The sequence below is a fragment of the Abramis brama genome (genome assembly GCF_963993115.1).
Source record: "Abramis brama genome assembly, chromosome: 25".
Lineage (NCBI taxonomy): Eukaryota > Metazoa > Chordata > Actinopteri > Cypriniformes > Leuciscidae > Abramis > Abramis brama.
In genome coordinates this window covers 9466215-9484629 of record NC_139987.1, presented here as the reverse complement: position 1 = coordinate 9484629, position 18415 = coordinate 9466215, and the positions used below count along the sequence as shown (strand labels likewise).

At 36.7% G+C, this 18415-nt stretch overlaps 1 protein-coding gene across 1 annotated transcript; it reads left to right on the top strand.

The window, feature by feature from the left end:
• Positions 1-4440: 4440 nt before the first annotated feature.
• adra1ab (adrenoceptor alpha 1Ab) lies at positions 4441-11939 on the top strand. Its single transcript, XM_084104066.1, has 3 exons — positions 4441-4560; positions 7481-8567; positions 10233-11939. The coding sequence occupies exons 2-3, from the start codon at positions 7676-7678 to the stop codon at positions 10649-10651; spliced, it is 1311 nt and encodes a 436-aa protein (XP_083960192.1). The 5' UTR covers positions 4441-4560; positions 7481-7675; the 3' UTR covers positions 10652-11939.
• Positions 11940-18415: the final 6476 nt, after the last annotated feature.

Sequence of the window (18415 nt, the reverse complement as noted above, 5' to 3'; positions counted from 1 at the left end):
GTACACAAAAATAAATAAATAAATAAAAATAAAAATGACTCAGTTATTACTCAAAATGACCTGTTTTTTATCTAGATTAGATTTAATAATAATAATAATAATAATTAAATTAAATTAACTGAAATTTGAAGTACTTTGAAAATCAGTGCAGTTCACCACAAACACCAGCTCCCAGTAGCCTACACTAAATTACCAATAAGTCACGCTTTTTTGTCCATTTTGAATAATTTCACATTGCCTGCTGGTTCAGAATGAAATCGCTGAGCAGAGTGAGTTCAGTGAGTTCAACAAGACTCTCATTGCTCAAGTACCAATTCATCTTCACAGAGGTGGAACTTGCTTTTTCTGTATGTGGGAGCAAGTAAGATTAAAAATCAGTCAGAAATTGCTTGTGACATATTTATTTATTTATTTAGATATTTTTCCCAAATATTATTAATTTCATTTAATATTCATAAACATAACTTTTATGATATTAATACAGTGAGAATAAGCACTATGACAGGAACATGGTATTTTTTTGTTTATTCTAATATTCAGTAATGGATCCGTTGATTGGATTTGTGTTCTACAGGCCAATACACTTTTCAAGTGCTAAACCTCATTCATCTGATCTGTTGGTTGTTAGCTTCCTTCTTCCCTCCAAATTCTTTATGGTTTGTGCAACTGCTGACGTTGGCTGGCTTCCAGAGTAACCCTACAACAAAACAATGAAGAACCCTTTACATTCGCAGCACGTCTTCAGACTGCAGCTTTGAGGCAAGTGCTTCAATAGCTTAAAGTGACAACAAAGGAGGATGTGAATGCCAACATATTTAAATTCAGTGCAAGCAATCCGTCATGCTTGCATTAAACTTCTGCATAAAGTTCTGTTTTTGATGCACGACAAGGGGGAATATGAAGGACATTAGATGAATAAGAGTTGCTCTCTGATGCAAGTAGCCAATAAATAAATAAATAAATAAAACTCATTCTTCTGAGAAAGAAGGTGCATATGTTCATTTCTTTGTTTTGGAGAGAAATATTAAATTAAAATTGTGTTCTTATTTACTCTTTCTCCCATGTCATTCTAAACCATGATATTCTGTATTTTGTGGAACACAAAAGTAGATGTTTTGAAGAATGTTCATGCTGTCCTTTTGCAATCAATGAAAGTGGATGTGGACCAGGAGCTGGCAATGGACAGTTAAAGAAATGCGGAGCAACATTCACAGCCACATGGACATGCCCTTTTAAAGCCACATAAATCACACTGTTGTTGTTTTTTTGTTTGTTTGTTTTTTGGCTGTGACATTCACTTTCATTACCAATGCTGATGAATTACACCTTCACAAATTGCTCAGTTTCATATCAAACCATAGACTGTAAAAAAAGATGGACGACGCCCCTTTGCTCTCTTCCATTGTTGAGAGCTGAAGCCGCCAGAGCCCCGATATGGCGCTGACATATTGGAACTTGAGTCTGCGCAGTAGCGATCTCGGGACCAGACCTGCGCAGTAGTGAGCAGGAAGTAAAGCCGCGAAATCAACGCTCCGCCCTCACTCTCGCAGAATGCACTCAGGGAGAGTGGATTCTGCCCACTTTTTAAAAAATTGATTGCAATACGACAAGAGGCTTGTTAAAATAAAGTAAATACAATCTCCTCAGTCTTCCGAAGATCCCGAAAAAAATGTCCGTTGGTGCTTCAGTGACTACTTCGCTCGAGAACCTGTCAATCACAGCTGTCAATCATGACGTTACACCACCGCATCACGTAACTAACTAAAAACCAACTTATTTTTGAAACAGACACTTGAACTTACATCAGCGTGATAAAAACGACAGCAAATGAAAGAAACCACCTTTGGAAAAAAGATATTTGAAGTGTAATTTAATTGTTTAGTTGGTCTCACGTCCCGTTGAATAACATGGGGAGGCGGGGCTTATGACCTATACTAGGACCAGTCACCGGGGGGCGATCGAGACGTTTTGGCTTCACTTTTCAGGGCTTGTGCGGCACGCTTGTATCAAACCAACATCCAGGGTGTTTCTCAATATGTGTTCTCGTTTTACGTCATCATTAACCGTCGAAGTTCAGACCCAATTCTCAAGAACGCAAGTACAAAGGACGCATGAAAGAACCCGGATGTGTTCTTGATACCGAGGATGCATCGAATGCAGACTTGGGCTAGTACTCGCCTGGTGTCCCAGAAGTCATTGCGGCCGGTTCCGAGTTCGTTCTTCCAAGGAAGCTTGGCAAGACCGGTCTCCACGAGAACACAAGTCCGTTCTCTGCGTTCTTGGAATTGAGAAACAGCCCCAGTCTTAAAGGAACACAAAAAAGTAGGTTTTAGTTGTATTTTATTTATTTTTTTTAAAATTTCAGTTCAGATTGTAAGCCCGTTTATCGGTCCAATGGCAGTTTTCCAATAATACGGGTGAAGGTCTTTGCGCGTTACTGTCTTTCCTTTTACGCAACACAACAAGATTAAAGGGCCCCTATTATGGATTTTTGAAAGTGACCTTTCATATAGTGTGTAGCTCTAAGTGAATGAAAATAGAAAAATACTCAGTAAATAAATTAGTACAAGTAAAATAATCAGTTTGTTGATGGACATGCACTTGTTAATGCTGATGGTGAGGAATTACAGTTGCAACATCTCATACAATGTACCTCAAACTGTGTATCACTGAGAAACACTGAGTCCTGCTCGAGACGTCCTTGTAGGTTCGGAAATGTTTCATCATCGGACTCGCGCTTGCATTGATATGGTCAAATCGACGTCATTGTTCGTTACTGTGTTTAGTTTACGGTGTAGGAAGCCTAAGGACAGCTGACATTGTTATGGCAGTGGGCATTTTTGTTTTCGGCGCGCTGTACACAGTAGGCCAATCACAACAGACTGAGCTCTCTGGCCAATCAGAGCAGAGTATATCGCGGAAAGGAGGGATTTTGAGAGATTGATTCATCTCACGAGTCGTCTGAGAATCATTGAAAATGTGATGATGTGCAAATGTATATTATGAGGAAATTAAACCGTTTTTTTTGTTGTTTTTTTGTTTTTTTTTTACCTTTGATGCATGTAAACCTGTTGTAGGAGACTCCAAAACAACATTAGGGAACTTTAAAACAGCATAATAGGGGCCCTTTAAATGAAATACATTTTCTCATACCTCGTTATTTCATCTGACTCCCATCCATGAAAAGGGTTTTAATGATATCTGAGCATCATTAAAAATGAGCGAATGTTTGATTATTCTTTTTAACTCTGTAAGTATATTTTATCCGTTCCAGATTAGGAATTATGTCGCTCAGAGGTCTTCGCGTCTTCTGTTTACACAAGCTCATAATCAAGCTCTGATCAGCTTCGGTCACTACAGAGGTAATTGCTATCTCAGATCGGTCACATTCACGTTTACACAAAGATACTATAGCCCCCGTGATTGCACACTTGAATTTAACGTAACGTTTACTTCAGTAGAGGTATGGCCACTATTACATAGCCTAAGTCAACCAACTTTACTTGTCTTATAATAGCTTTGGATTGGCCATGCCGTGGTTTCCCACGTACACTTATCTAAAGTAACATTAAATTAAAACAGAGGTAAGACACACCTAGATTTAGGTTGGTCACGCAGCATTTGCTGTTCTAAACGGAAATTAACTTCTTAATAACCATTAGTCATCAGATGCAAAACTTGTGGTAACATACAAATCCGTTTAATCTACTTGGGAAAAACAAGGATGCCATTTGCCTGGAAGACACACCCTCCTCTGTGTGCAAGTTATCTCTAAACTCTTAAATACCTTATTACCTTTTGGTTTACTTCTTTGGGAATGAAATGTTAATGTTAACATTTCTCTCAGTTAACATTTTCTCTTAGTTCTCTCGGAGAGTTGCCCTCTCTTCCAGTTTTCCAGTCTTACAAGATTGTTATTCAAAAATAAATGAACATGTATTTTTCTGAATTGCAGTGCACTTTTTTGTAAGTCAAAAATACTTTGACTTAGTGAGAAATGTCTAAGTAGAAAGCAAAAAAAATAAAATAAAAAAAATAAATAATAATAATTAGTACATTTATTATTATATAATATTTTTTTTATATAGTAGCTTGAAAATAAAATAATAATAAAATAATGATTGTATAGTACTTTGTAATTGATGTTTACACCATATATGGTATATATGAAGTCATATATTTGGTCATATATTTCATATTTGGTCATATATGGTCATATATTTCATACCATATATGGTCATATGAAGTTTTTAGAATCATTAAATCTAAATTTGTGAGGAAAATAGTAGGCAAGCCTAGATGTTTTTTTCCAAACATTTTTAAAACAACGATACAGAGAGTTCATTAAGGGTAGTCTACATTCCTCCTTTTTACCATCTGTGAATGTGAGAGGGTGGGGGGGGGGGGGGGGGGGGGAGTGAGTAGCCTATGGGATGTTGGCACAAACAGTATTGCATCCCATCAGATTCCTCATCAGACTCGTGTTATTTGTTTTCTCAAAGATCACGAACGAATGGAAATAAAACTCAATCTCTTTTACAGATGTTGCTCTGGATGATGGTAAGTGTGTACATTTTTTTAAAGGATGTTTAGTCGTAATGATGAAACCTCAGCAATAAAAAAAAAGAGTTAATTTATTGATTATAATTGCGAACGCAGCATGCGATTGTTAGTGTTACAGACGCGATTATTATTATGGAATCATAAGAACCTGTTTCTCTTACCGAAGAGCTTTTAATTAATCGATTTCAAAGTGAAATTGTAGACTATTAATCTATTTAGTGTAGCAGTGTGTTGGTGTCTACTTTGGCAAATTTCCGAGACAATTAGTAGCCTAGAAGTTTCTTTAGTCTAATTACACAAATGCTGTAATTTTGTAGACTATACATCAAACGTCTCGTTCAAACGGTCTTATTAAATTAAGAGAGAACATGTATTTCACTTGTTAAATAATCGAAGTTTATTCCTGGTCATAATTGAAAAAAGTTGCCCAATAAATAAAGTTTCAAACAACAAAGTAATAATTTAATAGTTAATCAGACATATAAGAAACCAAAATTAATTAATATTTAATGTTTCATTTCATTAGCTATTTAATGATTTTATAACGTGCGTCAATCCATTATTCAAAATGGGGCTCATGATTTATATGTATTGTGATCATGAGCAATGTAACTTATTTTATTCAATATTATACATATGTATTAAATATGGTATTGTGTATAATATCGTGTTTTATGGAGCTTTAAGAGGCACCAACTGGAATCATGCAACTCTGGTCATGTGACTTTACAGCAGACATGTACAAATGTTGACATGAAATCAAGTCAATCTGAATTTTGTTACCATATTTTTTAGCTTTTGTGTAACAACTGAACACACACACACACACACACACAAAAAAAACCTGACATACATTTAGACAAGGGTCAACTGCAACAACTTACCTTTTACAGTTATGTTGTTCTTGTTCCATGAATTCTTTTAAATTTAGCTGAAACGCTTATAATAGACTCTTCAGTGTCAGTTTCCATTGTGGCAACTTACCCCCTTCAATGTATTTAATTCTAACAAAAATACAGGAAGCGGTTTGGTCCAGTTACATAATTTGTCATTCATTGCACTGTATAATAATAAAACCATTATCCATAAGATTTTGGGCACTGTATATTTTGGCCCATAGCCAGTGGCTCATCAGATGATATACAGACTCTGAGTCAGCAGCACACGCCCAAATGAAAACAAAACAAAACTACCTTGAGTCTTTTGTTTTATCATAGTTTTAATGTATTTGTCTAGGTTTTGTTTGTACGCACAAGGCATATTTATTTCCAGCATGTCATGGGTTGTTGAAATATTGCTCTTGCTAAGATATGGATGTCAGTATTGCCGTGTCTATAAATCTATCCATAAATTTCCTTAAGCTTTACTTAATCAACTTGAAAGCCTTTTTTATATAATTTTTGGCATCTCACCTTGAATTTCATTTCTTAAGGTTTTCTGAACAGGAAACGAATCACTGCAGCATGAAATGCTTTTGAGACTTCTTAGCTCTGCTTCAGTGAAAGATTTGGCATGTATGTGAGCTTCTGCAGTTATAGTTCACTAGACCAAATTGACAAATAGATGAGTCCTAAAAGGCTTTTGTGAATTGAGTTTGCATTGTGGCAAAACTACTACACCAAAACAATTCACAGAATACTAACTTGAAGAAGCAAGCACTTTTCCATCTCATTACATAATGCATTACTTAAGAATCAGTCATACAGAGCCGTAAGTGGTTCACAGCCAGATACTGAGATATGTTTTATGATAACATTTATTTTAGCTGAATTGTGAGGCCATGCAGCTGAATTGGGATCTCCTCACTGACTGCATGCAAAAGCAAACATACCATGCACAATCTGCCCCAGTCAATCTATATGGTTCATTTACATGAGTCAGTGAATCAGTCTGAACAGAACATACTAATTCTGCTATATTAAGATATCGACTGAATGATATGTCGTTATTGAAGCCATAAACTCAATAAGAACCATAATTGCTCATTAATAATTGCAAATTTGCAAACAATAAAACTGAAGCGTGGTTCTTATGAATCAATCAGTCAAATTGAATCATTAAAACTGACTGGTGAACCTGAATAGAACACAAAGTTATTGGTCTCAATCTTGGACTGAATCATTCACACTGATTGGTGAATAATTCTGAATGAGTCATGTCTGAAGCTGTGTCCGAAATCGCATAGCTACTGTCCGAGTAGGGACTTCATTTGAATAAAAATGTCTTCTTCAGGTTATTCTGCCTGACTCAAGCCAAGAACCATTACTGTTTTATTTGTACTTTTGGAAAGCAATGCTAAAATGCTAATTCATATCAAGAATTTATAACTTAAATTACTTCAGTAATTTATTGACTTGTATATATAGACACATATGCACAACAGGGTTGCATAATAAAAAAGATGGAAACAATAAAAGATGGGGAAAATAGCATTGTTTTTTGGTTTAGCATGTAAGCACTGAAAAAATGTATTGGTTAGGGTTGGTGCAAAAACTAAATCCTGCCAAAAACACAGAATCATGGACTGAATCATTCAGACAATTCACTTTCCAACTGAATTGGATCACTAGCTTTGCTCACTGAACCGAAGGTTATTCTGCCTGACTCGAGCCAAGAACTGTTGCTGATTTATTTGTACTTTTGGAAAGCAATGCTAAAATGCTAATTCATAAGGTTAGTGACACTTAAATAACTTTAGTTATACTTATGGGTTGTTAATATCAACTTGTACTTAAGGATAGATACAGAACAGGTATGCATAAAAAAATGGTGGAGATAAAAATGGTAAAAAATGATGGAGATAAAAAATAGCATTGGTTTAAGATGGGTTAGCATACATCAGATTGCTTGCTGGGGCTGGTGCAAAAACAAAATCATGTCAGAAACACTGCTTATAATCAGTTTTTTTCTTTTTAAGGTTGCAAGATCATCAAAAAATATGGCTTATATCAAAAGTCATACCTGAGAAACTTAAATGGCACACGAATGTCCTCAAGTGTGACTGCTATGGCAACTGAAGCATGTTGGAGTTGAAACCACAAAACATGTTAAAAGTCATGTTAAAAGTCAGTTTGCTACTCAAACTTAACTTTGTAACTTGCATAGAGACGTCATGACCAACGTGTTTCCAGCAGAAGATAACATAAGTTCAACCTTTTTTCCTGAGAACTGTCCCAACTGCACTGCGATACCTGCGTTTGAAATAGATCTCACAAAGACACTGGCTTTGGGCCTGGTGCTGATGCTCTTCATAATATTCGGTGTGATGGGTAACATCCTGGTCATCCTCTCCGTGGCCTGCCATCGCAACTTTCGTTCCGTGACGCATTATTTTATCGCCAATCTGGCCGTTGCAGACCTGCTTCTGAGCTCTGTGGTGCTCCCGTTCTCCGCTGCATCTGAAGCCTTGGGACGCTGGGTATTCGGCCGCCATTTATGTAATGCCTGGACCGCGCTTGACGTGCTTTGCTGCACGGCGTCCATCCTCAGCCTCTGCGTGATCTCTGTGGATCGCTGCATCGCCGTCAGTTACCCGCTGCAGTACCCTTCCTTGGCTACGAGTCGAAGGGCACTGGCGGCAGTGGCGGCTCTCTGGGCCCTTTCGGCTGCCATCTCTGTAGGCCCACTGTTTGGATGGAGGGATCCAATGCCGGAGGACGAGTCCGTGTGCAGAGTTAACGAAGAGCCGGGGTACGCCATCTTCTCCGCTGCATGCTCTTTCTACGTGCCGTTGGCAGTGATTTTGTCAATGTACTGTAGGGTGTACGTGGTGGCCCGGCGGAAGACTCGTTCCATGAGTAAGAGCAGGCAGAAGAATGGGTTGAAGGAGCACGGAGTAACCCTACGGGTTCACTGTCGTAAGGAGGAAGCCGTCCGCTTGAAGCACTCGCACTTCACCTTCATGATTAAGTTCTTCCAGGAGAAGAAGGCGGCCAAGACTCTGGGGATTGTGGTGGGCTGTTTCGTGCTCTGCTGGCTGCCTTTTTTCCTAGTGTTGCCCATAGGTGAGTACTTGACATGTATGTGAACACACAGCAAAGCCCATCCAAAAAATAATAATAATCTTAAATATATTTTAAATTAGAATGCCCCAATTATGCATTTTCAAAGGTTTCTTAATTTGCTTTGGAAGTCACCTACAACAGCGTACAAGTTCAAAAAACACTTTAATTTTTTCATAATATACACTGTAGCATCACTTTGTTTCTCACAGTGTCTGAAACGGTTCGATAAAGGATTCAATCTCTAAACCCCTCCTTTCCGAGAGCTTCCTCTGCTCTGATTGGTCAGATGGCCCAGTCTGTTGTTATTGGTCTACCGCTTACAATGGAATCAGAAACAAAACATCCATAACCATATCTAAATTTCAGCTCCAGAGCTTCCTCAGCACTTGATGCACAGAGTTACGTACAACAATGGTGTCAGTTTTACCATATCAATTTAAGTCCGGGTCCTCATCCTTTGGAAGTGCATGCAAAGTGGAAAACAGCATGTTTTAACTGTCGACAACATGAACCAAACTTTTCGAGGCCTCAGCTACAACTACAGCGTTTGAGGGAGGGTCTATGTAGATGTTTTTCCTGGGCTGTTAGTGAAGACCATAGGCGCGTATTATGCAAATTTGTTACAAACCTACAGTATGTAGGTTAGACTTAAGGTCCTTGCACACTGAGTCCGAATTTTCGCACGTTAAAAAATAAATACAACCTCACGCTGTGTCAATCACGTTTACACACTGCCTCCGAAACTATTGTCCATCATAAAAAAAATTTGAATCGGGTCTGATTTTCTGCGTTTTTCACATTTGTTGCAAGCATTTTGAGAGGTGTTTTGATTGACATGGGGGAAAAATCATGAGAAAAAGCATGATAAGGGCACTTTAAGGTAAAAGGTTCTTGTTTTTTTGTTGTTGTTTTTGCATTACAACTTAATATGTTTTATTGAAATAATTTGTTTTACTTCGAAATAATGATAAAAGTTGAAAAACTTGAATGAAAAATAATGAAAAAACTATGCAATAACTCAGAGAACATATTATGTGCTAAGTAATGCTCTGAATAAGGCATGTGTAACGAGCGTGTAGATGCGTTGTTTTCAAGCGAAACACATTTTAGATGTCATGCTTTAATTTATATTTTGTTATTCTCATACATTTCAAAACAACCCAAGGTTCTCCCACACTATCCGTAAACAACATTAACATAATTCTTGCTGGTCCCTTTGAGATTGCGTTTAAATGAGCTTGTTTACAACGAAAGAATGAATTGTGAAAGAAAGAGAAAGTATTGCAGACTGTTTTAACCCTGCTAGTCATAGAAACACACTTTTATATGCTAAACAGCAGTTCAGAAAACTAAATATTTTGAATGTATTCCAAATGTATTTGCAGGCGAATCTATATCATTTGTTCTTACATTTAATGTTTTATGGAAATACAGCTTATTTATCTGCCTTTCTGCTTAGTAATTGGACAGCTAAGATGCCATTATCATTTGTGCGTCTGGTTCAAAGCTTGCAGAATACTAAGAAATGCGCACATCAAAGCGAAGCCTTTGAAAATATGAAACATCCAAAACCATTTGACCTGCCGTCTTGGAGTGACCTTGGAGCTGGAGGTCTCTTGCCGCATATAGTAATTTTGTCTTTTCTTTCTTACCGTGACCCCAAAGGCTCAATTTTCCCATCTCACAGACCCCCGGACACTGTCTTCAAAATTACTTTCTGGCTGGGATACTTCAACAGCTGCCTCAACCCCATCATCTACCCGTGTTTCAGCCAGGAGTTCAAGAAGGCATTCCAGAACATTCTCCATGGCCGCTGCCTCAGCAGAACGCACAGGACCTGGAGCCCTCCGGCCTCTTGTCGAGACCCTACGAACCTGCATGGACCCACATCTCCACAGGGTTTACCATCTAGACTTACTGACTCCTGGAGGGCTACTAATGAATCGCCTTCTGCTGTGATACTGAACGAGTGCTCATTTACTACACATGCACATAGCAACAGTGCTCTGAATTCACCTGACACATCTCTGACTCTGAAAGTTCATCAAGTTTCCATTTGTAAGATGGAAGGTGAGGCTCTATGAAATATTTCTGAAAGAATGAAAGACTTAAAAGGCAACCTTTGTATGGTATTTTACAAAGACATTACTGTGGAATTGAACAAGAAATAACCAAGGATCTGGCAATATTTTGTATACAGGAGCGCCACCTTGTGGCAACATCTGTAATATGCAGCTGCACTTTTGTTGAGTGTATTTATTTGGAGTGTAAAAATCCAGCTTGGTAATGCAATGATTGTTGACGGAGCCATTTGAAACAGTTTTAAAGCTTTTAAAAATACAAATACACATACAGTGGAGTGAAAAAAAATGTGGAAAATGTTTGTGTTTTGCATTGTTTTTCATATAATCTTAAAAACTGAACATTTAAATCTAAAAAAAAGTTCATAAAGTCTTAAACGTTTCTTCAAATGGTTGGTTAACACTTTACAATAAGGTTTAATTTGTTAGTAGTTAGCATGAACTATCTCTAAATATGATACTTTTACAGCATTGTTAAACCTTTCATGTGTTTTCAGGTGTTTTCAAATCTCATCTAAGTGAGCAGTGTGTAGTAGCACATTACAAGTAACATGCATGCATGATCAGATTGTCAGAGCTCTGCCCTGGCAGATTTGTCTGTTCTGTCTTTGTTAAATGTTTCCATGTGTTTTGTGTTTGAGCACATGGCTTAGTCTTTGTTTATGTTGCCATGTGCTCCCCTTGTCTTGCCTCCTTGTTTCCCTTTACCATGCACACTCGTTTAGTCCTTGTCTAGTCCTCATTTCTCTAATTGTATACTCGCCTGGTCCTCATGTGCTCTACTCCCTTTATATTGTGCTTCCTTGCTTCATGTATTTGCTGGATTGTGTTGTGTTTATGTCATAGACTTGTATCAATTCTTATCCGGGTGTTAGTGTCTCTAGAGTTCTCTTGCAGTTCTTGCTTTTGGTTAACTTTTTAGTTAGTTACTTGATTTTATTATTTAGCCTGGGTTTACACTGATTTATGCTTAGCTTTCTCTAGTTATTTGTTTTGGCTTTTGTTTTATTCTTTTCCTTAGATTTTATAGGTGTAGTTTATCAGTTACTTTATTCTAGTTTTTTGCTCTGCCTTATACTTATTTGATGTTTGAGTGTCTTGATTTGTTCTTGTTGTGTCTTGTTTCTCCCCTGTTGTGTGTTGGAGTCCCGTCCCGCCCAGCCCGAGACTCCACTGACTGCTGTTATCCTGGCTTGCTGGCTGGATCTGTGCCCATCTCCTTTCCAAACAGTTGTTGTGGGACTGTTCACCTGTTGCACATTGATTTCCGTTTTGTCAAATAAACATTCACTGATCATCTCTGTACTTGGTTCCTATTATTTCCAGTGACTCCCTGACACTTACTTTTTTGATGTAACGAGTAAAGTAATGCATTACAAGTAATGTGCATTACGTAATCAGATTACTTTTTTGATGGAAGGAGTAAAGCAAGGTTCACCAATCTCTGTCCTGGAGGGCCGCTGTCCCTGCAGAGTTTAGCTCCAACCAGCTCCAACACACCTGTTTGAAAGTTTCTAGTATGCCTAGTGAGACCTTGATTAGCTGGTTCAGGTGTGTTTAATTGGGGTTGGAGCTAAACTCTGCAGGACAGCGGCCCTCCAGGACCGAGATTGGTGAACCCTGGAGTAAAGTAACGCAATACAAGTCTTGTGCATTATGTAATATCACTTTTTGATGATATGAGTAAAGTAACGCATTACAAGTAATGTGCATTATGTAATCAGATTACTTTTTGATGATATGAGTAATGCATTACAAGTAACATATATTTTGTAATCAGATTACTTTTTGATGATGAGTAAAGCATTGCAAGTAACATGCATTATGTAATCAGATTACTTTTTGATACGAGTAAAGTAACACATTACAAGTATTGTGCATTATGTAATCAAATTACTTTCTGATGATATGAGTAAAGTAACACATTATAAGTAACATGCATTATGTAATCAGATTACTTTTTGATGATTTGAGTAAAGTAACACATTACAAGTATTGTGCATTATGTAATCAAATTACTTTCTGATGATATGAGTAAAGTAACACATTATAAGTAACATGCATTGTGTAATCAGATTTCTTTTTTGATGATATGAGTAAAGTAATGCTTTACAAGTAACATGCATTATGTAATTGGATTACTTTTTGATGTAACTGCAAATTACAATCTAATGAAACGAATACATTTATTTACAGCCAAAAAAAAAAAAAAGTTACTGCAGCTTAAGTATATTCTAACCCTAACCCTAACAGTCACAGTAATAGTACAAATTGTAGCTGAAATATAGCTAGTGATGCATGATGTCCAATTTAGTGGACATATGATTAATCTGAATTTTCTCCCAAACTTGATGTTACACTTTTGTTTTTTTGTTTTTTTACCTGCATGAGTCTCAGAATGGATGGATATTCCGTAGCAACTTGACATTTCTGACTGGAAGTTGGCCATCTCGGTTTGGAGAAAACAAAAATTCCACATACAAAGGCTTTCCACTTGGTGACAGTGTGTAGGATGATGCACTAGAGTCCACTAGAGAGGTTGATGTGCAACTATGCCATCAAAACCCATGCATATGCAAAAAAATTGCTTTTTAATTAGCTATCCACTCTAGTGACCTCTATGCGTGAAAGGGTTAATCTTAGGTGCATTTATATTTTTACTAATACATTATTAAAATAAAAGTTGTATCTGTTAACATTAATTAATGCACTGTGAGCTAACATGAACAAACAATTATCGATTGTATTTTAACTAACATCAAAAAAGGTTAATAAGTGATGTAAAATATAATACTCTAATGTTAACTAATGAGACCCCAGAATTCTTTTTTTTATGATGAAAAAAATATGGTGTTTTAATTGGAAACTTTTGACCCCATGTGTATATGTATATGTATATATATATATATATATATATATGACGATAATGTTGAATCACTAGTAGCCTAGTGTTTCTGTAGTTTACAACAGGATTGAAATATTATGTCTTTGGTCATATTGATGATAATAGACTATTAAAAGACTCAGTAATGTTAGATTCATTTGTCTGCTTTAACATTGTCTTTGTTGGTTTCCTGATACTTTTCATATTGTGCATATTGCTGAAAATCAAAGAAAGAGTAGAGAAAATATTTCCATTCTCCCCCTTTTATTAATTTTCCATTTTTGTAACATCACTATCCAAGGGATTAGACACTTTTCAGCGCAAGCGGACATCCTCAAACAGCACAGCCAACAGTATAAACACCAGCACACAACAGGTTCACTTCTGGACTGGGGTTAATGGGGAAAGAGAGGGGCGGGACTAGAAATCATTGGCAACCTCAGACTGAACCATCTTTCAGTTCCCATCTGCATTTTTACATAGATTACATACCACGCATAGAAGAACATTCAAGGATACATAGCAAAGTGTGTGTGTGTGTGTGTGTGTGTGTGCCGACAGCTGCTCTGGGATCAGAGGAAATGCTTATGGCATGTTTTATTTGAACTCTTGCATATGCTCATATGTCTCAAGGAAAAGATTTGGAAAACTCACATAGGACAATTCTGTTCTCAATTTATGCCATATTTCCGCACCAGCTTAAATAAAAAAATAAAAAAGAATTATCTTAATATGTTTGTCTTGTTTTTTTTTTTGTTTTTTTTTCAATAATCATTATTAATTAAACTAACCATAAAGTTGAATTGAGAAGCAAAATTGTGAGAGAAAAAAAAAGAAAAAAAAAAAAGTTTATTTTCTTATCTCACTGGCAAATCATACACATAAAACTGTTCAGGTTAAAACCGAAAGAAAATAATTCAACACTCCCTTATAACTTTAGCCTAACTCCGTTTTCCTTCTCGGTATTGTTGCTCTTGTTTTACAGATGTTTAACAAGACAAAAATACCAAATAAGATTTTTTTTTTTTTTTTGCTGTCTCTCAAACTATCAATCCACAGTTCAGAGAAAAACGTGCCACCAAGAAAGGCATTTAAAACAGATTCTGTCAGCTTCTCTTTTGGAAAGATGGGTAGGCTACTACTGTACGGTTTGTGTTGCACTGTAATCACAACGTAGTTGAAATGATCCAGCCATTCGATGTTGTTTTAATAGCACCAAGCCCAGAAGGGTTGCTAGGACATATGCTTCCGATGTGTATAATGTGTTGCCATCACAAATAAAAAAGTCGTCATAGTAACAGTAGAAAGGCAATGAGGTCAGCAAGAAACGAACAAGAAACAGGAAGAGCGAAAACAATAATAACATGAGGTGATAACAAGCAGATATAATTTATGAGGTCAGTGACCCCTCTCACCGCCATCATTAATACATCAGTCCATGCGAACAGAATGAATCATTATAACCTCGTATCACCCTCTGTTTGAGATACACATCCATTCCAACAGAAAGCGCGCACAAAGACAGTCTCGCGGTAACGCTTTTTTTCCCCTCCCGCAGCGGTTTCGCTTAATGAACGATTTACGTTACAAACCATAAAAACATTATTAAAATTTAAAACGAGTCAAAATGTACATTTTAGTGAGGAGAGCATAATGTCCTGATAACTTGGAGTACTGGAAGAAAAACTTCGTTTTCTTATTTGTGTCGTGCTTTCTAGTAAAAAGATTAACATTGTTAAAACAAGACAAATTTACATTGGATGCAAAACTGCATAAGATATGAAGACTTGTATTTTGAATTAAATATTTTTTTTTATTACATATTTTTGACATTGACTGGAAAACGATTTTTTTTAAGTTTCCTATGGAACCCCTAGGGGATATCGGAGGAATAATTATTAATTATATATATATATATATATATAGGCTATATAAAATTCGTTCATTTGCAAAACATTTGTGTTGTTTCGTAAAAACGTATTGTATTCCCATAGAAACTTTGCGTTCACTGGAACAACTTTTGCATTTTCTCAAAAGTAGGCTATTGTGTTCCCCTAGAAACGTTTTGTGTGTGAACGCAAATTTTCTTGGGGGAACGCAAAATATTTGAGAGAGAACTCAACCATTAAAATACAGTTTTCCCTCGTAGTTTTCCCATACGTCCCTACTTCATATTATTATTACTAAGTTTTCTCTGAAGAACAAAAGTTTTGCGAAAATGAATGCAGAAGCATTGAAAATATTTTTCCTCCCATTGTCCCTTTAGGGGCTCCGTAGTTTCCTCATTTTGGAACAAACAATTGTGTCTTTGAGTACACACTAAGCATACAACAACTAAGCAGCAGTGAATATGCAAGGTTAGACCTTGCCAGTGCTGGAATGAACTGGAGACTGTGTGTGTTTGTGTGTGTTTCTCTGTGTTGAGTCATAGAGGAAAAGGCAAGCAATGGAGAATGATGATACAGGCCAAGATTTTGCTGATGTGCATGAGGGAAAAGAAAACAGCTGGAGGACAGGTTTAGTAAATGAAAAACAGATTAAACAAGAAAAGTTCCGCCATCAGATGTCAAGATTTAAGGAAGGCACATTAAAACCAGTTAAAGCCTTTTATAACTGTGTTTTACTTTTATACTATGCCTCCTTCGTCTGGGCTGAACTAAGCCCACCAGTTTAGCACCATCTACAAAACGTGGATTATCGTTACGGTTTAAAACCCCATAAAATTAAAATGACAGTTTTGTGGCGTTAAGTGAATGTCTATTATTGTCTAATGTACTCATATGTTAGCAAATAAACACATTTGTATGTGTCTTTCTCTTCAGGAAAAAATTAACCAGAAATATTGATGACTCATCTTGTACAACACATTTGTGTCCAATCAAATGCACTCTAGAATGAGAATGTCCCTCCCACAATACCACACGCAACCGACTAGCATTAGCATATACCAAATCATAATTAATGGCTGTGATGTACCCAAAAGCCATTTAAAATAAAATAAAAACATGATCTTTCCATGTGTTTAGCCAAACTTAATGTTTCAATAGGAAATGTTAAACACAGGAAAAGAAAACTGATGAAGCACCAAAGGCTATATCAGCTAACCTAGCGAGCTAGCTGCTCAGTGCATTGCCCTTTGTGCTTTTAGGGCATGTTTTTCATGTTTTCAGACCAACTTGGTTGAAAAACAAACAGATTAACAGAAAATCTCTTTCATTCTTTGATTAAAAAAACAACAACACTAAAACATGGAGCTGCCATATGTTCAACACAGCTATTGAAAATCACCTTTAACTTACTCGGTTTTATTTTTATGATATTATGACAGTATGTAGCATTTTACTACAGTACTAAAAATGGATGTCGACATTAAGAATGGCGCTGACAACTCATACTCAGAAAAGCCTTTCAAAAGCACCACGACGAGTTAAGAGAAAAAATATGGCACTTTTGTATCTTTTAGCCGGCTATTTTACATTTAAGAGTTAAGAGAAAAATCTGGCACCTTTGTATCGGTTAACCGGCTATTTTACATTTAACAGCCTTTCAGTTGTTTCAAACAAAAAACACAAACAAGCTCTTGCAGCAATACTCAGCGTTATAAGTCCATCTCCGGCACAGCTTAGTTAAAGATACAAAAAAAGACACATTAGCGTAAGGTCTGCGATATCACATTTGTTGATATAGAAATTTGCGGCATAATTACTCAATATCGTAAAATCTAACGACTCACAAGGCTTATTCGTACTGCGCAGCAACCAAACATACAGAAACATCCGTCTGGGTTTTTTGGCCCTCAAGCCAAAAGAATACTTCGGTTTATACGCATAAGCATAAGGTAAATATCATCGCGTCAATGTCAGCAGCATAGTACGCGAGCAGCCTGATTTTTGTAAACTAGTGTACTCTATAAGCTCAGCTAGCACATGGGTTTTGATTTTAAAAAAGATGATTAATTTGTCCACAAGGTGGCACCTCGTCGTTGTTTCATAGAGGAAAAAGAAACGTGGGGATGAAGCGTTTGTGTGAGAGATTAAGAAATTCACACGACTACTTTAAACGAGTAAGTTAAAAAAAAATAATTTTTTTATAACATTTGCTGTCATAACTTCGATGAGAAATAACGCAGACACAGGACAAGGATGAAACATTCTAAGTAACCGTTCACACATAACGCGTTTTTCCATTAAACTGTGCAACTTTTTCTTAGTTTTTCCATGTAAACAAGCGCTAGATGGACGTGTTTGACCTTTTGCTGCGTCTCGCACACAACACTGCGTTTAAAAAAAACACACCACTCAAGTTAAAAGTTCAACTTAAAAAAAAAAGTCTTGAGACCTTGTTTTTTTGTACCATTCAATTGCCCGCGTCTTGCGTTTTTCAAAGCAAAAACACGTTCTGTGTGAACCAGCCCTAATGCACATGTATTCGCGCACACTCGCTACTTGTTCGGCTGTACGCATGTCAAAAACGTAAGTATACTTTAGGCTCTAGTGCATTAGGAAATTGTTACTAATTTCACAGTGCCACATCCACTTTGTTCTTTATAAGAGATGTAACAGCCTTAACCCTAACACCTTTAGCTAACACCTGCTAAATTCTCAATAATCCTCACAGAAACAGCCCTCTATTTCTTCACGGCCAAAAACAACCTGGACTTTCTCCTATTCTTAAACTTTAGAATTAAAGCAGCTTGTGCAAAAAAAAAAAAAAAAAAAAAAAAGAATAGATCAAGTTTCTTTTGGAATGAGGACAAAACAAGGAACATTTCAAGCTAGAATCACTTGTGGTCCTCTCTTATTTTCTCTAACGTTGCTAAGCTGCTTGTTTTTACATGCGGTTTCTTCAATAACATTAACATTGTTAATTAAATATCTCTGGTT